Source organism: Acromyrmex echinatior, chromosome 8 (genome assembly GCF_024713525.1).
Source record: "Acromyrmex echinatior isolate Ae372 chromosome 8, ASM2471352v2, whole genome shotgun sequence".
Classification (NCBI taxonomy): domain Eukaryota; kingdom Metazoa; phylum Arthropoda; class Insecta; order Hymenoptera; family Formicidae; genus Acromyrmex; species Acromyrmex echinatior.
This window is the reverse complement of record NC_141859.1, coordinates 5,768,816-5,792,280: the sequence shown is the minus strand read 5'-3', so window position 1 is coordinate 5,792,280 and position 23,465 is coordinate 5,768,816. Positions and strand designations below refer to the sequence as shown.

The 23,465-nt window shown below is 29.6% G+C and overlaps 1 protein-coding gene across 1 annotated transcript in view; it reads right to left on the bottom strand.

Moving 5' to 3' along the window:
• dsx (transcription factor doublesex) overlaps window positions 1-23,465 on the bottom strand; it is a 67,988-nt gene that overhangs the window by 23,218 nt on the left and 21,305 nt on the right. The window contains exon 5 of the mRNA XM_087409121.1: window positions 18,501-18,680. Within this exon, the coding sequence (XP_087265247.1) occupies window positions 18,501-18,680 (180 nt within the window). The remainder of the gene's footprint in view (window positions 1-18,500; window positions 18,681-23,465) is intronic.

Below are 23,465 nucleotides of genomic sequence, written 5' to 3'. Positions count from 1 at the left end.
AAAACTTAACATACTTTTCTGCTTAATATTGAAATGCTGCTTATAAAATCAAAAAGATATGTTCCGCGTATTGAAAATTGTAAGTCCCAAATATAAAAAGAGATATTAAATTAAAAGAGTATTCAGAAAAAGAATCAAGAGGAGAATTACTCCATACTAATTTTATGGAAAATTAAGTCCCAGTGAAATGTTAGTTAGTTTTCACGTATAAATGATGAACAAAAGATATCACACACATAGTTTTTGATAAAACATTTTTTATCACATTATAAGCTACATTATATGTGAAAACTAACTCATTTCGTCGAAATTCAATTTTTAATATAATTGCCGTGCGATGCTTTACCATTATAAAAATCATCATCATATTGTATATAAACACTGAAAAAAGAAGTGTTTAAAAATGGAGACAAGAACAAAACATTTTAATATCTTAAAAATTAAATACTTCTTTTTTCAGTAAATACAAATCAATTCTTATATCATTTTTTTTTTCAATATAATAAGTCAAAAGGATATTGCTAATCATTTAACATTATAATTTTTCGAACAAGAGCATACAAGAAAAGGTATTAAGATGCAAAAGAATAAGTAAACAGAAATGAGTAAACGAGGAGGAGTCAGCATCTTGAACGGCATCTACAACCCCCTTATATGTGTTGAAAGTGAACGGCCAAGCGTGATGCAAAAGTTGTAATATTACTCGAAAGTCTTTCAAAGTTGAGGCGGTTCGAACGGTCGGTTTTACGACGGAGCACTGACTGGTCGCACAATACTGGTCCTAGTGGTTTTACATATCGTAAAGTGCGTGCACGCGCGAGCTAAGGAGCGCATATAAATCGGCTTGCCTGCTGTTATGTCTCCCGCGTGCAAAGGGCCGTTTACCATTTTATGCTCTCGGAACCTTTAAGTCCACAATTCCGGTCCCCCTCTCTTCTTTTTTCCTCTTGACCACCCGAGTTCCGATTTTAAATTCTTTTTCAGAAAAACATCAGAGAATAAAAGTCAAAAAGTCATAATTAAAATGCATACTCTTGTAAGAATTTATAAAAGAATTGATGACAAAAATATTTTACAATATAAGAAAATAAAAAATATTTTTTATCGTATTTTGCGTTAAAACGCTAAGTTTCTAAATGAGAAACGACGTGTAAATCTCACATTAAGCGGCTTAATTTGAATAAGTTGACCATGAAACGCATACTGTTATTAAATGTCTAGAGATCGTATTTGAATTTAAAAACTAATTAAATTGAAAGTAGTAAGTATGTGAATGTATGTGTGCGTTTAATGAGAGCATGTAGCTCATTTTCACGTCAAGAAAAACTGAATTGCATTAAATGCGATAGAAACTGTATGAGTTCGTGCTTGATAAATTATTTATCACGATGTATATGATAATGCCCAATAACGTACGCAAATTACGCATATTAGATACATGCTTGTTATAAAGTGAGCATTATCTATCATTGAAGAAACGCGATACTCGTACGATACATCAAAGCTCTGCTCTGAGTTTGTGAACGTAATTCTTCAAGGAGCATGAGATCATTATTTAATTCGCATTACTCGATGAACTCGTGAGATTCACGTTGCGTGCACGTGCGTATTATATATATTACACGCAACGTAACGAATTCGCGTCTTATTAGTCTTATACAAGTATTGATACATACTTTATATATATATATAGAGTAATCCACGTAAAGTGTTACAAACTTTTGTCTGAAGATATTTTAATTTGACATACTTTCAGAGATAATAACATGTAACACTTTATATGGGCTACTCTGTATAAAATCATATAAATATTGCATATATTATACATATGTATATGTATATATATATATATATATATATATATAAAATATAAATTAAACAAAATTTATATTTAAAATTTAATTACAAAGAGATGTACACTAAAAAAAATGGCAGTACAAATTTAACTATGCAATGCCTATATAATTCTCACTATGTGGGTGTTAATATTAACACTATGATGATGTAATGATGTTGATAAAGATTGAAATTCACCATGTTAATGTTAATATTAATACCAACATGGTGAGAATTATATAAATATCATATAGATGTTAAATCTATACCAAGAATGTTAAAAATTCATTTTAATATCTTTTAGAGTATATATTAACCTCGAAAATTAAAATGATATCTTATTAAGCTTCATTTGCAAATTAAAAAAACAAGAGCAAAACAAACTTTATATATTTAATTGTAAACAAATACAATTGAAAGAAAACAGCTTTGTACGTTACAGTTTCGAAAGCATTGTCTAAAAAGAGCTTTACACGTCATAGTATCGCTCTTGCATTTGTGTGTCCATTGTGTGTAAACGCATGATCGTTCCTTGATCAACAAAACTGGCTTCAACTTGAAATGAAGTTCTGGATAATTTGTCTCTTGAGAAAATTTGCTTTAAATAAAATTAAAATTTTTAAAAAAGTAATTAAGAGTTTTCTTAAAAAAATTTGAGGCAATTTAAAATGTAAAAGATTAATCCGAAATAACCTAACAATGTAAGATATTTAAAGTATTTCAAGGCTGACTTTAATAATCTTAGAACAACCAAAGATCTTGTTATTTCCATTACATTTGGAATTTTTAAAGTGCTTTTAAGTTTTAAAAGCTAAGTTGACATAAAGTTTATCCGCGAATACAAAACGCGATATTGCCACTAGAGAAACGTGGCAATGCTACATTTTCTCATAAGTAAGATCCATATAGAATAAGACACAATGTTATAAGATTTTTATTCATTCGCGTTCTAACGAAATAATTTTTTGATGGCGAGCTTCCTTATAAATAATGCCCGATCTACATCGCACGCAGAACACAGATCGCAAGTGAAACGTATACCAGATTATAATAAGTCGCAGATCGCAATACGTAAGATGCAAGACACGAAAATTGAAGTTCACCCAACTTCTCCTGTATCCTGTAACCTATTATAATTAAAATAATTAGGTTAATTTCTAGCCTTGCAATCTGCGACTCTCGTTCTTATGTAGATCGGACTTAAAGAGAACTTGTGCTTTAATTGAAATTTAAATAAATTCATGATTTTACAATTATATTATCTTAAGAAAAACTCAATTATTATCTCTTAAAGCAAAACTTCAAAATAATTCAAATATATTATTTTTTGAAGTTTTTTAATTCCTTTCAGTCTTTTCTTAAGTAATTTTTAGAGTTACTTTGAACAAAAGTTTAAAATGCCCAAATTTACCTTTCACATTTTTTAGATTTTCTCTAGTAAGTTTTAAGTTTTTTTTAAGATATTTTAGAGAAAGAGAGAAAGAGAGAGAGAGAGAGAGAGAGAAAATTTTTTCCCAAGGGCGATACACGCGACATACATTAAGCAATCTTAAATTTTAATAAATTTTAATGCGGATTAAGCAAAAGTAAAGTTCAAATTGAATTCCACTGAATGTGATCGAACGACTTCATGCAATTCGTATGTACATAGCTCGCGTCGTCGAGCGAGCAGTCGCTTGCTTAGATAAGATAAGCGCGGTGCGCTTGTGCCGCTCGAACACTACATACATAGTAGTCGCTAATGTCAAGGAAAATCGAGTCACGCCTCGCGCATATCGCTCACCATTGCATCGCATATTGAGACGCAATGGAGCACTCGTACGCTAGTATTAGTGCACGTGTCATACCACCTCCTTCGTCGCGTTACAAGTGCAACGCAAACTAATGCCTCATCCTGCCCCCCGTCGTCGTGTCCCCCTCTTCCTCCTTCCTATCTTTCTCTGCGTTCAGCTTGCGGTTATGCAAGCTTACAGCATGCATTGTCAATTTTCTCGACCGGATTGTCCGTAGACTCTCGGCCTCATCTCTCTCAATCCCCCTTCCCACAACTACTTCCATCGCGTCATTCTTTAATAAAAAGATAATCTTCCTTCTTGTGCTAGCATCTTATGTAAGTTACACGTATTAACTCGTATGTGTGGAGAGACTGCAACGACCTTTCCTGTTGTTTTACTTCCGCTTGGCTTCTCTCACATTCTTTTCATACTCCTTCCTGTACTCAGAACACGAATCTACCGTCTTTTTTCTCTTTTCTTTTGGGCCTCCCCAGGCCTCTTCCTCTTTTCTTTTTTTTTTGCCCTCTCAGATCTTTTTGCTGATTCGCATGGCTTCTGTCTTTCCGTATACCTCTCGAAATCTTACTTGCACGCAGGCATGCAATACAGGGCCGTATGAATCCGCAACCGCTACTCATGTCACGTCAGCGTATCGACATAGAAATCAGCGGATTTCTTTTGTCATGCGGCTAACGCACTTATTTTATTGCGTGCCGCTCCGTGAGATTTCACGCCGCGTAAATACGTACACGGAAAGAATTTTCTATTAGAATTAAACCTGAAAATCACGTGGTAATCGTAGTATAATATATTTCGAAGAATTTTATATAGTTCTCTCAGATTTATTAATATTTTCACAATAAATATGTATTGAATAAATTTTGAGAAAAGTAATTGGGGTATTACTTTTGCATAATTTATTATCCGCATAATAAAATTAATAGTATGCCGTAAAAGTCTTAAAAGTTTTATGCCATTACGCCCCAGTAATAACGTTGATTAGTTAATCAACAGGAATTTTTATATATTAATTTTGGTCTGTACAGTGAATGAATCAATTGATCTCAGGATGGCTTTAGAAAATAACGCAAGTATCATAGAAGCATTTTCGTTAACACTTTGAATGCCATGTCTTCGAATTCTGGAAAACTCTCTGTAACTTTTCGCAGGGACCCCGTTTCTCATTTCTGGGAGACGATCTTATTTGTTAATGGACGAAAAATATTATTTTCGATTGTAACAACCACGTCTTTTCCATGTGTAAATCTTTCTACCGAAGAAAATGAGAAATTAAAAGTTTTAAAACGTACCGTGAAATTAATCTATGATTAATTTTAAATTCCGTTACAACCGCTTCTTACAAAGTATTATAGATTGAAATAGCCACTTTCCAATAATGGAAAAACTAATTTAGCAATACAGCATTTAATATAGTAATTAATCACGACATATTATGCGGTATAATGAATACAAATAATAATTTGGCGTATTAATTAAATGAACTTAATATTTTCGAGATTATTTGTTTCAATATTTAAAAAACGACATTTATTACGCAACAATATAAATACTGAAACGAGTAGAACGTTTGTATTGTAAAATAATCATAGAATCATTTACACTAAGTGTTTTCTTACTATAACTTGCCTTACTTCTTGAGCTCTTCGTTCAAGGATATGCGATAGTTACACAGCTTGTGCTATCACGTTATCGGAAAAAAGTAAAACGACTATCGTAATTTTTGTATACTTCAAGATAAAATGAGAAATTGCATTAACGTGTCGGCGTTCGAAAACGACCGTGTCGATTTTGATCCAGTTAGAACATGCCAAGAGAAAGAAATGATATTAGCTTTAACGGTCTCCCGATAACCGCTTGTATTTTTATTATAATGTAATACTTATTTTTTTTTTAAATTAATTGCATCAAAAGAATGGACGTATATGGTCTCAAAATTATATGATGTATGTAGTATGATCACATAATTTTAAATGTTTATAATTTAAAAATTATTATCTCGATTTTGGTATTAGAATTTTTGTTTCAAAATGATCTCAGGAATCTATCCTTAAGTTTTGTTACAATCTTCATCCGACATCATGTATATTGTTATATATTGTATTATAAATAAAAAATATATCTTTACAATATTAATTCATTACAATATTAAGTATTCTAAGAAAAAGCTTCAAGTATACATTAATAAAATCTTTGTTTATTGAAGATTAACGTTAAAATTAACTCGATACAAAAAAACGGCTATATGATTGCTACGACCAAAAGTTGCTCATCAATACATTTTTTGGTTATAAGAACTTTACGATAGTGAGTGATAACCGTAAGATTGGTATATCTTAATGGCTATGGGCTGTTAAAATATGCCCCTTGTTGTTATCACAATCAAAATATATTGGTGAGCGAAAATTATCATTATTTCCAATTGTGGCAATCGTAACATTTTTTCCGTGTATAATTTACTTAATTCTGTACATTTGGAATTTTAAACAGAATTCTAAATATCAAGTGAAATAGGAATAACATCCAACGTTATAATTTTCGTCAGTGTAACTATCTACTTCTGTCTTCGTGATAAAATCAACGTACAGCTGTTTATATGCAAAAACATCATGTCAGGTGAATCATAATAAGCAATACCGAAGGAGATCCGGATACGAGAATACAGTCGGCCGAATAAGTCACCGCCGTCTAATTTCGTCCATGACCGCGTCCCGCCTGTTGCTAGACAGACTAAGAAAGCGAAGCCACATCGCGAGTGTAATAGATCGCGAATGAGATTCTAAGAAAACGAGGAATGCGCGGCTGTTCGGAAGGAATTAGCGATGACAGATTAAAACGTCAGCTGCTGATGAAAATTCGTCTCCACGCTTTGCTAAGCTTTCCTCGTTTTGATATTCTTTTTAAATCTGTCAAGTTAGTTTTTCTATATATATAAATTCTGTGTCTTTCTGTAATACAATATTTTGGGGTCAGAAGTTACACATTTTCTATATCGATTGCAAATTTTTTGGAAAACTCGTTCATTCTTTATCAAAATTTTATTTACCAAAAACAGTAAAAATCGCGAAAAGATTACACTTATTGATTATTTCAATTTTCACATATAATTATAGTCTAGAGTTCTAAATCATGCGCATTTTGAATTGTTGCAGACTTATCTGGTTTCTAAGATATATCATTTCAAAGTTTTCTTTATATAATAATAATTATATAATAAATAAATATATAATATAAATATATAATAATTTAAATAAATATATAATAATTTATAAATATAGATACTGAATAAGAGACTAACTCTGCTGACCATGCTATTAAGGTCATAACTCTGAATATTCAAGAGATTTTAGTCGTTGCTCATTGTTTATTAATTTTTTAATTCCTATACTAATTTCCTAGATAAGTTCAAATGGGGTGAGCGATTGATTCCAAAAAATTTTCTGTATAATAGCATGTTTATGATATTAAAAATTATATCCAAATGTAGTAAATAAATGTATTAGTGAATAAATATAATATGTATATATCATTAATTTTATTTATATTAAAGGTGTGCGAATAATTTGAATTCAAAACTTTAAAAAATAAAATATCTTGAAGTTACATGAGAAAAACCCGTAATGTGATTCAGGATTTTGTGTTTTATATATAAAAAATATGTATATAATTATATATAAAAAAAAATATCAAAATGATCAATGAAATAACCGAAAATACAATTTGCAACTATAAAGTATAACATCATAAAAAAAATACTTATACATTTATTACTTATACATTTTTTAATTTTGAAATACGAGTTGTAAATAGTCTTTAGATACATTAAAGTTTAAAAGTCAAAATGTACATCAAAGTAAAATTAAGTTAAATTACATAAATGAATAGTATCATGATGTATTTATTGAAAAGATGAATAATAGTATCAAAAATTAATAAAAAACTTTAACACATATTATGTTAATAATTCGTTATAGTTGCTCAATGTTACAAAATTCGATTATCTCTCTTTTTTTCAAATTGCATAGTTAAGTTATTATAGTTAATTATAAGCTGCTGACACTCAATTCTAGATAAAAACAAACATTAGCTTTTCAATGGTCACTTTTATCGTTGCAATACATTTCTGTTTTAATGCGAATAATAAATTCTACCATGCATTAAAGCAGTTATAAAGATAATCGCTCGCGAAAAGTTTATATGGAAATTATCATCAATTTATAGAATTCAATTCAACAATGACAATTTTCTTTGGATAACTATGTTATATAAAACATTTTTAAATAACATATATGAAAACGTAATTTCTTGTTGATTTAAGTTATGAAAGTATAATAACTAAGTTGGTGAAAGTTATTTTGATTTATGAGAATCATTTTAAAAAGTCACGTATAATTGACTGGTTTTTATAGTATACCTGTATAAATTATAAAAATTTAAATAACCGATCTAATCTGATAGTTATTAGTTATTAGCAATAGATAGTTATTAGCAATTAATCATGAAATCATAAGTTTAATAATTTTAAATTTAATATTTTAATTTAATAATTTTAAATTTAAATAATTTAATAATTTTAAATTTAATAATTTATTTTAAATTTAATAATTTCAAAATTCTAATAATGTATTATTTCAATAATTTAATTTGACTACAATTACATTTATAATTTGTAAAGAACACTGTGCTTTTGAACCAACAAACGCGTTATCGAACATTATCAATTGTATCATTTATAGATAATAACTCTGTTTTATAGATAATAATAATAGTAATAATACAACAGAAACATTAAAAGTTAGGTAATTTTATATCCTCAATCTCTACTAAAAGCAGTTCCAGTGTTTTTAAGATGTCGCTTTACTCGTTTGATAGCTTGTCAGAGTTATCAAAGCTGAAAAATATTAACATCCTTTTCAGAAATGTTTTCAGTGAGATACCTATCTTATAATTAGATATTAAATAAGTAACGTAATGTGAGAACAGCTATAAGTGCGGGCACCATTCTTATATATGCCGTCATTGTGAGGAGACGTCCTAGACGTAGAAATAAGTTTCGTGGAACAAAGGAAATAGATAAAATAAAAAGGTTCTAGAAGCATTTTTAATTAAAAAACAACTATTTACAATTAATCTACAGTTATAAAAGTCGATTAAAAACATGTAAGCATAAATAGCAAAATTAATATATATCTCATTGATAAAACTCTGACATTAATTTGCAATTATTTTAGCTATTGGCACTTATGTTTTAATCTATTCTTTATACTCTACAATTTGACGTTCGACTTATCTCTATACGGACACGTTTGATTCAAATTGTTAGATAAAATTGGCAAAATCTTTATATGTATAATTTAATACTGCATTATTTTCTGAGACTAATAATATAGCTTTTGATCAGTAAATAACATTGAAAAAAATAAAATAACTTCAAGATTGTGTTTCAAGTTTTGTAAAATGAGTGTGATCATTACTTGTGAGTGCAAAATGTTTCCATGTAATTGCAACATAAAGAGTATGCAATATAAATACTAATAACTATAATATTTGATGCAAATATCAGTTTGCTGTCTGACAGCATGGTCAAGGTCATCATTCGCGGATGTATTCAATGTAATAGTAACCTTATAGTAACTCTTGAACTATGAATGCTAAAAAAAAATTCAGGTTCAATAGAAATATTACGTGTGCACGATTTGAAGATACTGCAGACACATTTCGCAAATGTATGTATTCAGTGAGTACTGAAAAAAAACCGTTGTATACGAAAATGAAAATAATCTGGATTATGATTATCGATAAAAAACACATATGTTCATATTAATTAAACAATAACACAGGTATATATCACGAATCACTGATAATCAACACGCCAATGAATATCCTGTTCATGTAAATTTCATGTTAGCACACGAGTTAGCAATAAATATAATTAGAGAGGATTCCTAGTATTCATTATCTAAAAAAAAACCCGCATAGCTAGCATGTATGAGCTTACTTGAAAAAAATATATATTCTAGAAAAATATTCTATACTTATATAGAATATATAAACATTCATAGTCTAGAACTATTTATGTTCTAAAATTGTGTGTAACAAATAGCGATTATTAGTAAAATATTTTGCATATGAAATAAAGAACAATTAAATATGAAATAATATGCGCATTAAGTTGGATCTATAGATATAAAGTGTCTTATTTTAAATAATATCTTAAGATTTCTCGTTTCTTAATGAAAAAGAACTTTAATATAGTGATTTGAAAAGCTATTGAAGTAAGCTCCGAGAATATATAATGAAAAATGGGAAATTTAGTTTAAAAAATTCAAAGTGACCTTAACGACGCCACTCAAGGTCAAGTTAATGGTACTTTCTTATGCTCCCCTCCGAGCCAACTTTTGTTTGAAACATTTTTCCATATTTATCATAGTTTTCAAGAAATCTTAATGCATTATTTAAAATAAGACATCCTGTATATCCAAATAAAATAAATAATGCGATTATAAGACTGAATTTTATAATATAATTATATTGGCTCGTTATACTCATCCGTGCTCATCAATGGACAATGCGTTTATGATTCAGAAATTCATTAACGCAAGTAATAGCTTGAACTTGGAACAAGCAATCTCACGTGACTGCGCACATTCCAGGAAGATATTATAGACACCAATTAGAGTACTGCCAAGCATTAATCGCGTACGATATATCTTTGGCACATCGAATGTCGTAAAAATAAAAGTAGAAATTGAATAGCTTTTCTTGTTCGCAATAAAAGATCATTGAAGTTAAAGCTTATATTATATGTATAAATTTAATATAATATTGATCTTATTCTCTATTATAACAGAAAATAAATTGTCTATACATATCACATAGAAGATATAGAAGACATAGAATACATGTATATATAGAAGAAGAAATTGAGAATAGCTTGTAAAAAACATTTGTAAAATAGTATTCAATCTTTACAAAATTCTTTTTCACAGATTTAAAAAAAAGTGTTAAATTTTCTTTAGTACACGATATACGCGATAATCAATCAATGTTGTCACAATGTAAAGAATACTTTTTCATAAATTTATATGCAGCTAATGTAGTATTTCACATTACTGCGTTTCTTATTTTGTATCGTTTATATTGCTTTCGTTGTGTAATTTGATGTCGGTAGACGATATTGATAGCAAAAAGACAACAGTAAAGAATCTAATTACCCAAGTTAATTGGTCGGTATTGCCGCCATTGCTCAACACTACTCAACAGTGCATTATGCCGCGTGACACGACATTTTCTGTCGGTGCTCATTTTTTTATTTGCATGCGCAAAAGGGCGGATACAATTCAGTGGAAAACAAAACTCACCGGCTTTCAAATAGATTGCGTCGATCAAATGATTTTTAAGATATGGAATATTGTCACCAATATGTTGGCTTTTTCACGCAAGTCAATAGCAATAATCATCACACTCGTATAAAAAGGCAATTTTTTCGTGCAAATTAATGTTTCGATGAATTAATGAGACGGAGCACGTATATCATATGCAAATCATCTCGCAATACGTGATGTGTTAATGAACTGTGTATCGCATATTTCCTAGATATATGCGATATAAATGTTGCCAAATTTATATGTAAAGACTAAGAGTTTCTCCTGTGTTTTGCATAATCATTGAATACACAGGATAGATAAAAAAGTTTGGATTTTTTATATTATTTTGATATATTAATTTCAGATATAGAATATTTTATTTTTAGAAATATCAATTTAATCGTAAATTAGCAGAATTTAAAGTATATCGAAAATATGTTAAAACTTTTTGTATAATTTTTATTAAGATTATGTATAATCTACATCGTTTGCCTTTCACTAAAAAAATTGTAGTATTTGTAATTATAATTACATGTTATTTATAATTATAGTTATTATTGTTCTAAATGTTGGTGACAAGTACTAAAAAAAATTTCTCTTAGTTTTTTTTTAAATCAGTGCAGTTTCAATAATCTGGTAAAGTATAGAATACGTTTTGCGCTACTTTTTATTCTTTTGCGTTTCCATAAACCGTTTTAATGTCACTTTCTCGAAAGCAGACATAAATTTCACATTCAAAGATTATTCGGCAAAGATTATAAGGTGCTTAACGGAACTTCTCCAAGCAAATACTGGATCTGAATGAGGCCATGCAACATTACTCGAATCTTCCGCCTGCTTGCTATGAAAAGCACTTTTGTATTTTTTTGTTAGAGCAAGATAATATACTTCTAATATAAATTACGTTCACCACGACGTTGTCCTATTTACTAGTTTCGTTAGTACTTAGTTATTTCTGTATTCAATTTTCTGTATTTAATTTTTGAACAACATTCGACTTTAATTTTATAATTATTAGCACAATCAAACTCTTAATCATATGAAATTATTATTTGAGTAGACAACATCTTCCCACGGGTGGCCTGAATATGAAGTTGCCTTCTACTTGTTCGATATAAGATAGATCTTGAGGTTATTAGTCTCAATCTTTTCCCGCGTTTAAACTGATTTCTGATTTTTGGTTTATCGCTCGAAAAATTATGCTATTGATGTTATTAACATATACCTAATTTTATATCGTATTATTGCAATTACAGATCCCTATCTACTAATATGATTTTTGCAACTTAATTAATAATTGAAATTGTTTAATTTATATAATGTTAATGCACGTTAAATAGTAATGTTGCATAATGGCACATATCTAAGAAATATATATTCGGAACTTGCGTAACAACATTATTTAATCGTTGATTTCAAAAAATTATATAATCATCCTTCATTCAAACATTTATTTGAGCTACAAAACTTTTCCATTTTACTCCTGGCAATTCTACATGCGTAGATACGACACACTTATACTGCGTATACTCGTACTTATTGTTAGCGATATATCTAGCACATGATTAGAGTGCACTTGCACAAGGTCAATCGTGTCTCCAGTGATTCTAGCAGTCATAAATGGCCAAGATTCAACGTGTGATACGCGATAGCCTCGCGATATATTAATGATCCATAATGACACGTTATCCAACATATTCTCAATAAAACACGAGACCCGTTCTTTTGACACAATAAACTTTATTGATTCTGATTAAAAAAACAACATATACGCACGAATACTGAGAATTCTTTCTTATGATATTTATTTTATTTACCGAAAAAGTGTCAAAAACCTCTTTGAAAAGAATGTCTATTTGTTATTTCTATTTTTCATGACTAATGCATTTCAAAATTACTTACTAATTTCTTATTTTACTAATTTTTTTCCTTTTTCCAAATTTATAACATTTTGAAATGATTGTTTAAACATGTATAAAGTATATAATGACTACAGAAAATACGTCACGGTAGATACAACAGAAAGATTAATAGCAATGCGGCGAATAGCAACGTAAACATGAGATTATTTACACATCACGTTGGTGCGCGTTGCATGTCTCTCAGTTATAACACGTCAAGTTGGACCGATCGTGCTAAGTATTCGCCTAACGCGTGCCAAAAATCCTCGTCTGGGATGTATGAAAATATATTTTGTGGCGCAGAGCGTGAGACGATCACTACTCGCTCGCATGCAAGAACAAGTGCAGCTAATAGAAAGTGTATACGCACGCACATACTTTTCTATTAGCAGTATCACGATCGCGTTATCATTTTTTATGCAACGTAATCGCAATTGCAGAAACTAACCGATATTTATTCTGTACAAACTTTAAATTATTTATTATCTTTATACAATTAATAATTATGCAATTGTATTAAAATAATTAACATTTATGTAATTGCATTAATCAAATTATCCGATTTATTTCACTAGAATTCATACAGCGAACAAATCAGTGATAAACCGATAATTAAGGAGCAATCGAATGCATTTTTATTACGCAATATAGTGAGTTCATCTTTTTTCTCGATATCATTATGTCGGCATGCAATTATCATTAAATTATGATATAATTCATGTTACGCTTAAAACTATGTCGGTCACGGTAACGAATATTAATCACGACTTGAACTTGAGAGCATTGAATATCGTGCCTTTAATTCTGAACCGATACAACATTAAAACAACGTTGTAATTTTTTAAAATTCTAATTATTTCTCGCAAATAATCAATCAAGTATTTTATTTTTAATTTAATTGTAAAAAGAAATTAAGTTTATATTAATATAATATTAGGTGTTGGAATTAATTCGTAGCGTTTTACAAGAGATGGGAAGTACTTTCATTAATGTATTTTTTAATGCTCATGTGAAATAAATAACATTCTTTCATTAAAAACGCTACGAATTAATTCCAACACCTAATAGTTCTCTTTAACGCAACATAAAAAATTATCTCAAATGCAATAATTCAATTAAGTGGTATCGTTGTAATGTGCTTATTTTACATTCGTGCTAATTGTAGCAGCTATATCGATATGTGGCAGGCAGTTAACGTGCAGGCACCATACGCACATTAGTATTGCTGATTCATTATTTACACTAAACCGCTACCTCTACTGCAATTACTGTTCTTATGGCAAAGCATTCTTACTTTTCCACGAAGAACCTCATTAATCTCTGACACGTGCGCAGAGGTGTGGACATTCGCTATTTAAGTGAGTGTCATTCCAATGCAATTAGACTTGTCAAACACGCGTGCTGGTTATGCATCAAATTAGTCAACAAAAGGCACATATCTTTTTCCAGAAAGACAGTACGATCGCATCAATTAAGATACCCTCGTTTGTTAAATATATTTTCCGTATAATTAAATTACGTTTGAGATGTTTCAGAATTATACATCAAGTTAAATTAAAATATATACCTTGATCATTATAAACCCACGCGATAGTTTTTTTTCATGTTTCAACTGACGACTCGAGCACTTTATATTCTGTTAATATATTATTATTTCTATACATCAATTTTGATATTTGATTTTCTATACGTTAATTTTGTAACACACTACTTGATATTTGTATGAATTCATATATTTTATGTGTTTGACTCACATTAGCTTTGCATCCTTCTATGATTTCATGTGTTTGTTAGAAATAGTATGTAACCATGTGCTCAATAAAATATAAAGCCATTAACCGTCTTCTTGTTCACACTATCATCGTTGGAATGTCGTTTTTCGTGTCGACTTAAATATTGTAGCTATTCAACCGAGCAAACAAGATCGAGATTGTATTGACTCTTTGTTATGTTTATTCCAAAACGATAGTGATCAGGATTAACAATATAATGACAACAAAATATTTATTAAGCAACGACTAATTAGAGAGTCTGCAAAAAAATGAATGAGATGATTTGATTACAAATTATGGATATAATAATAATAATCAATAAAAGAAGTATTGATATAACTATACAGATACAACTATTGTATTATTATTTGAAACATGACAAAAAAATATATAAATATTACAAAAATAATAAGAATATAACAAGCATCCTATATTGTAATAAAATTCATATTTAAAATCATATTCAATTATGAATCTCAACAAGTGTTGTATTATATATGATTATAGATTGTAATTTTAAGATCTATTTTGAATGTACTCTATTTTTTTTAATAAACTAAGCGGCTTAAGCAATTTATAATGGCCAGATTAGAGCAAATATCAGTCAGTTGATTGTTAACACATTACACATGTTCCTTTCTCTTCTTTTGACTACTTAAGCGTTTCACTTTCAAAAATTTAACGCTAAATACATAACTTTAATCGGAAATATATCTAGTATAAAAACTTAAATTATTAAAAATTAAAAAATTAAAAACTATACAAAATTATTGAAGCTATAGATAACAATTTCAAATCTTCTTTATGAACAGGACAATCCAAATTCGTATAAAAAAATCCGTGATTGAGAAATAACTTGATGATTTTGGGACATCAAAATGCAATGAAAAACACATTCAAAATTTAATTTTTAGACAATATTAAATGAAATTAATTTTTTTAATTCTATTTTTAACACACGCAAACTTACTCAACTAAAAAGATGTAATTATGATACGGACACATATAAATTGAAACTAATAGCTTTAGCGTCACGTAAAAATGTGTCATACAAAGATATTTATACGAGATTGTATCAGGAGCTTATTAAATAGCGCATCACGTACTTGATTGCGAGATCTGCAATGATACAAATCGTCAACAACTTTGCTGTTAAATGCAACACGGTGCAATAATGTTATAAATTTAACACTACCGCAAATCGTTCGTCGATCGTTAAATATCTCGCAACGGTTCTGGGCGAATGGTTAGTGATCCGGAACCGAAGCAATTTACGATAGAGGAAGGAAGGTTTGTCCGAGTATTGATTATCCACGGTCATAGTTAGCAAAAAGCATCGTACCTTTCTTCGATGCCTTAGATCGCTTCTTACTCTCTTCAGAATAAAGCAGGATCTGCAGCGCATACTTTAATAATCCAATTGTGCCTTTTTACATTGCAAGCTTGAATCTCTTAAAAATTCTTATCAGAATATTGAAGTGTGTATAGTGTTCAATGAAAATCCGAGTCAATTTTCTCGTTTTTAATATCCTTCAGACAAACATTTATTATGGATATCATTTTTACGCGTAGTATATCTTTTTGAGAAGCGGAAATTAAATATCGACCTTGAAACCTTATTGAAACCAGACATAGTGGCGAAGTTCATTTTCGTTTACGTTGGCTGTTATCCAATAGTAAAATTTAGCAATCGTTGGAGAGTTGAGACGAGTATGTAATGATGATTACATACATTATAACTGCAGTAACGATTCCTGCTTGGCACGACAGTTCGCATATTTACTGCAGAGTATTTTAAGTGGCAGCAGTAATATGTTAGTTTTGTACGTCAAGCAGCTTCTAAGTATAGTCATATGTATGTATAAAATGTATTATTGGCAACTCCTCACTTAGGCCCCACAAACTAAATATTTTTAATTTACCGATAATCCTTTAGCAAAAATTCTTTATCAATAAAGTGAATAATGGAAAGTAAATGAGTTCATTTATTTATTATTTATATCTGCACATAATCCTTACTTGTAAGCAATGTTATTTCTTATTTTGATTATGAACACTGGGAAAAATTTGATTGAAAATGAACAAACTAGAAGATTCTGGTTTATTGATTTTCACTCAAATCATTTTTTTTCTCAGCAAAGTTATAAAAAAATCATCAATTATTTTCTAGCAATATCACTGTTCAAAATAGGACTTTCGATGTAAGGAAAAGATCTTCAGGTGTAGAAAATCATCAATAATATTATTCATGTATTATCCACTTTGGCATTGTGGACAAGAAGGTTTTCCGTAAAGCGTTTCGACGAAGTGAAAGTTTTGACGACAGTGGAATTAAAAATGTCGAGTGTACAAATAGAACTTGCGAATTGCATTTTAAATGTGAGATATTAAACAGGTTCTCATATGTATCATGATTTTCATGATACATGAAGGGTAAGGTATTATCTTCAATGATGAGATTGTTTCTTCTAAGACGAAAAAAATCAAGATTCTTCATCGATTTTTTTTTATATTTTTTTCAAAGTTGTCTTCGCGCGTTGCGATAAAGATATTGATTTTGCAATAATTATCGACTACTTTATTAATATTTATTAGGTGTTGGAATTAATTCGTAGCGTTTTACAAGTGATGGGAAGTACTTTCATTAATGTATTTTTTAATGCTCATGTGAAATAAATAACATTCTTTCATTAAAAAACGCTACGAATTAATTCCAACACCTAATATCATGCATCGGCTTGCATCAAAATGTGATCTAAGATAAAGAGAATGTATCTTCCGAGAATGTATTTTCTTAGGGATGTCAGGTACACGCGGAATTCATATTAAAGTTGATAAGGCTCTTGAGAGAAGGAAATAAACACGTGCGATTCATAGCCAAAATTTAAATAATTTAAAAACGAAAAATAAATTATTTACTGTAATTCTTTCTGCAAATATTTCTGTTTTACATTAAATATACAGTTCAATATATGTAACATTAGACATTATAAAACAACATAATTTTTTGATTTAAAAAAATTGTTGCAATCTTTTGAATATAACAATAATAAAGCTTTCAATTTTCAGTAAAATTATAATTTCTAAAGTACTTCTAAAGACTTGTAGTATTTACACACCAATGTCGACGATTTATATCTGATATCGGCAAATGTTTAAGATATCTTCTTGTTGCTAGTTGCCAGAAAATTAAATTTGTATCAATTTTCGAATGTATAAATTTGCATATAATTTACACTTTAGTTTAAGCGTAATCAATTCTCATTACTACTCCATGAAATTCAAAAGCATTGTCAAGAAGTAATCAAATCTAATTACGAATTTTGACAATAATTAACGAAACGTGTTAAGTTTGAAAAATTTAGGAATTGTATATAATTCTCAAGGTGGAAATAAATAATATTTAAATAAAAATGAATAATATATTAAATATATAATTATAGATAGTAAAATTATATTCTGCACAAAATTCTGGCGAATAATTTTCAAATGACGAATTATTGTAGCTATGAAAAAGAAAAATTCGAATTAATATTTTATAATATTGGATTTATCGTATAATACTTATTTCTTTTTATTATATAAGTAACAAATAAAAAAAATCTTCCCCTTTAATTTTAAATATTTTACTTAACATCATTATAAGTTATAAAATTTATCATTCACATTGCTATATAATAAAATACATTTTATAAATATTTAGATCGCGAACACAATATAACATATTTCTAAGTCATTAATTTAAAAATTAATATGTTTGATAATATTTTCTTTAGAAGTATTATATTTTATTTTTTTACCTTAATAAAAAAATATTGAAAAATGTCTTACCTTTAAAAATCGAGTCTTTAAAATATTCCAAAAAACCATTAAATTTGATCCTCGAATCTATTTCACGAGCATATTTGACGAGAATGCGCAAGATTCGCTCTATCTTGGTGGGACTACGCCACACTGTGAAAGATTTGTACATCTCCTCCAATGTATATATCACTAACTCCGATAGACCATCTGAAATACAACAAAAATTCAAACGTGAGAGAAATATATCATATAAGCAGCACGTATTGAATAAATGCATGCATTTTTATCTAAACTAAAGAAATCTGTGGAGAAGATTAATAATGGATATAAAGATAAATGGAGTCTTAAAGCCAATAGAATCGTGGACACCAATTCTTCGACAATTACGTTATGATATATTAAACAATGTGGCAACCAATGGTGGCGCATCTGGTAGTTGTGACTCCGCCTACTAAAGACTCCCGGATCGTTTTTAAAATAAGGAAATGGCTCCTTTCATGCCCTCGACACTCGTCTACTCTTGAACACCAATACTGTCCTACTCCCAGCTAATGTCGATAGCTCCCTTTTACTCCCTCTACCACTAAAAACCCGATACGTACGACCCAGCGGAATAGACAACGGCGCGATGCAAGTGCCGTGGCGCTGGAACGCTTGGAGTTGGTTCCCTCCTTTTACGCGCCCAGGTGTATCTGGCCAACCACATTCTGCTGTGCGCGCGTGTGCACACGATGAGAGCGAGAGAGGAAGAATAGAGAGCGATGGGGGAGGAGTCGAGACAAGGAAGGGTTCCGGGGAAAAGGACGAGGAGCCCGTTGATATGGAGAAGGGGTGCAACGTGCCTTTTAAAGTTTGCGCGCAGGTGCGTTGGCCTACTAAACTATAATACTGTTTAAAAGAACATTGGCCATATATGTATATTCCTATGCATCAAAATTTACTCCGATAGACACTTTCTTTAGACGATCTGTTGTTATACTCTTTATACATGCATAATAAATGTTTCATATAATTCTCATCAAAATTTTGTTAGGTACTTATGAGATATGCATAGTACTGTATCTATAAAACAAAAAGTCCAAACTTTTGACTAGGCCTGATTGTAAGAGAGGCATCATCATCTTGGCAGACTAGTTTTCTATGCAAATTATTATATAGTATTGTGTATCAACTGTATCATATCACTGTATTATTATATTAACTATATATGTGTCGGATAGATTATATTTACCGTAATATTTCTTTTGCAAGATTTTTCAATAATATAATTTTTTTTTTGTAAGCGTAAAAGATATACAATTTCTGAATACAAATTTCATGAAACGATACAATTTCTTATACATAGTACAATATCTGCCGTCTTATTCCTATCAATATAATACTTTGTGACCAGGTCACATGGCGACTGAAGAATTAAGTTCTTCTTTCGTTTTTTATTCGCCTTGCATCGTAAGAGAACAAAGTAAAGAGGAAATTGTTACCCGGAAATTCTTTAATTTCCGTTCTCTAACCATCTACTGCTTACCACGAACTTTCACCGTGCAATGCCATTTTGAATGAGATGCACTATAATATGCGTATAAAGGAGAATGCATGGGTTATTCGTATCTATGCTATACTATTTCTAATAGTTCTTATTTTCTGATGCAAAAAATTATTTTCCTAATTTTTCTGAACTTTTTTCCAATGTCTACATAGCAGAATAATTTAGTAAAAATTAATAGAGACCTTAAAGAACATGTGTGTATTTTTACAGAATTTTTCGAGTACTTAAGAGCCTTAAAATTGAATTGAACACAAATAACCCATGTGTGTCGTTCGAAGGATAAGTTAAGTTTAGTTACATACATGTAAAAGAAAGAATAGGAATGAGTATTGAAATTCTACTTCAATCTTCGAATCACAAAGAAAATTATATTAAAATATTAGCCAGCTTACGTTACATATAAAAATTTTATCTTCACATCAGTGAACTTCCCCATTTGTAGGAGTAATAATATTAATTATATAAATATTAATTATTAATTCAATAAATCCTATATGTATATAAAGTCCTCCCAATAGACTTCTCCCTCTCATGTTATGTAATGAAGAATTGCTGAATATGTATCAGTCGCTGAAATTATCTTCATGAATACTTTATATTATTAATTAACAGGGATAAGAGGTTATTTTAATTATTATTTTTTTATAATAATCGATTTGGTAATGACGTTGCAATTTTTTATAACTGTCATGCTAACTAACTGCACACTAAAATTTTAATAAGATTGAAAAAGTCACTTTAAAAAGTAACTTTTTACTATTACGTTTATTTACTAAAAAAAGTTATTTGTAACGAATAACGAGTAAAAATAAACAGAATCAATTCATAATTCCGTTAATTTCATATTCTTAATTATTTTTATTCATAAATTTAATACTTTTAATACTAGGCTCTTACAAAGAAAATACGATTTTAAAAACTCATAGGTACAATTTAGGTAATCGATTGCCTAAATCGTATTTTTTGCAGTATTTTACAAAAGGATTTATAACAATTAATTTGTCATTCGTAAAACTTTAAATATGTAATAATAGATGTCTGAAACATCAAGCCACAATTTTCAATATCCATTTAGAAACAAATTTGGTATTGTCCTTTTACAAATTAGTACGCAAATAAAAAATATACACAAATAAAAAAATATCTTAAATGATATGCATTCAGCAATTCTCTATTTTGTAATTCTCATATATCAACCGAAAGAAAGACATTATCACAGATTTAGTCATTCTGTTGCTATGCGATTCTCAGTAATCTATGCTCATATTATCGAATCAGGTTCGATTACGTAATGTGAGGAGCGTTACGAACGATATCATTTGGTCCCATGAATGACACGACAAGCTGTTGTGCATATTTCGTCACGATACGTTTATATTCGTTTCTTATCTAACCGAATCCTTTCGGAGAAGAGAAACCGAGATGTGTATAGTTAAATGCAGAACTGAAATGAGATTGACTGATGACATTTGGATATGTCTCTCTAAAGTGAAGAAAGAGTTCTTATATCGCGCGATGATGACAACTGTTATGAATGACTGTCCGTACTCTTTGATTATATATTGACTAGGCTCTTACAAAGAAATATGATCCATTCGTAAAACACTAGCCGGCAAAGATAATTTCATATTGTAATCGTATAATAGTTTAAAGTATCTTTGGTACTGGCCTTAACTTTCTTGCTATTCTCGTAATTCTTTTCATTTCGTTTTACATTCTATTGTTCAGAAGTTAAATGGTTTATAAAGTCAAATCTAGCAAACACACATAAGCGCGAACAAATAACTTGCAACGAACAACTTGCTTCCAATATAGGATTGGAGAAAATATAGCTTTACGAGAACTTACTCAGAGATAATGTAACGGACCAGTGTCTAATTACAGCTTAATTAAATGGAAAATTATCACATAAAATTATTCACAAAATATATAAATATATGTTTGGTATTTTTTTCTACATAAAGAAAATGTTCTACATTCAGACATGACAAATGTACGTCAACTATACGCACATTCACTTAATATTAGTCTACGTTATACGGATAATTATGTATATCATGTACGTGTGTTAATATTTGTTAATGTTGGTTATATTGGTCATGTTGTTAAAAGCCACCTTAAGAAAAGTGCATGTTCTACATCAAAAATTTGAAACCAGTATAGGTTATCATTCATTGAGATATCCTTAAAATATCAATAAGATAAATAAATACGTTACTTTTAAAGTCCAAGGTAAAGCGTGCATTTCTAATATAAAAAAATATTATCTTAAGTCATCTTAAGATATACAGTAAAAATATTATTAAATGTAATAAAAGTAAGATATAAAATATAAAAACATAATCTTATCAGAGTATTATCGTTATAAAGATATGTTATCATAAATAAATAAAGAATGTGCATTTAATATTTATTTTTTTCCTACCTTCTACAAAAAAAAAATATTGTGTCAAACAACTGCCATTTAAATTAAACTCTTATGATCTATGTCACCTGTTATATTTATCTTATCGACACATAATTAGCGTTAGATCATAAAAAAGTAACAATTACTTCCGATCTGTTCAGCTAATAAAAATAATTATGTAAATCTTATTAACAATGAATTCTTTGATTACACGAGATTTTGATTACTTATTAAATTGATATCGCATCAGTTTCGTCCCTATCCAAGGTAAATAGTGCCATCGACTTTGTTAAATTCTCATAAAACATCGTATTTCTCAACTCGTGCCATGAAAAATTTCTTAAAGTCAAAATATATATATGTTATAAAAAACTAACTATGAAAAACGCCACTCGTAAAACTGTTTCCAATATCATGGGATCAGCATGAACGTTAATCCGAAAAATCTGAAAGTTCGACTCTATGTGGTGAATCGTGCCATCAGCAAACTTTAATCCCCAAAGTCATTATTGCTCTTGTTGCTATCGAAATGTAAAATCGTGCGTCCGACTCATATAAAAGAATCGTAAGACCTCCGAGCTATCGTAAATCCTGTTATTCTCGCGCTCGAACAATTTCAATATAAACTACTTCCAAGTTACATGAGTCAACGGAAAATATAAAGCATAAGAATGAAGAAAAAAGAAAAAAAAAAGAATAGTTAGTAACATTTAATCTATATTTTTTCTACTTTATATTCAAGTGACTAAAAAATATTTACAAGACGTATTACGTTTTTAGGCACGCTTCTAGTTGTAATAAATCGATACGTTGACGACAAAAGTATCCAACGTAGCAGCAGCTACAGCAATAACGACGGTTTTTTTAACTCGTTAGTTGAGAGAATCTGCATATTTCGAGCTTGTCACGAACGAGGAGCTCGTATTACACAGTCAAACGTGCCTCCCTCGTATGTGGATCGCGGTCCAGCATAGCATTGAACATGACGTTGCGACAAGGGTTGATACGAGAACGAGCTTTGTAGCAATGATATCGTTGT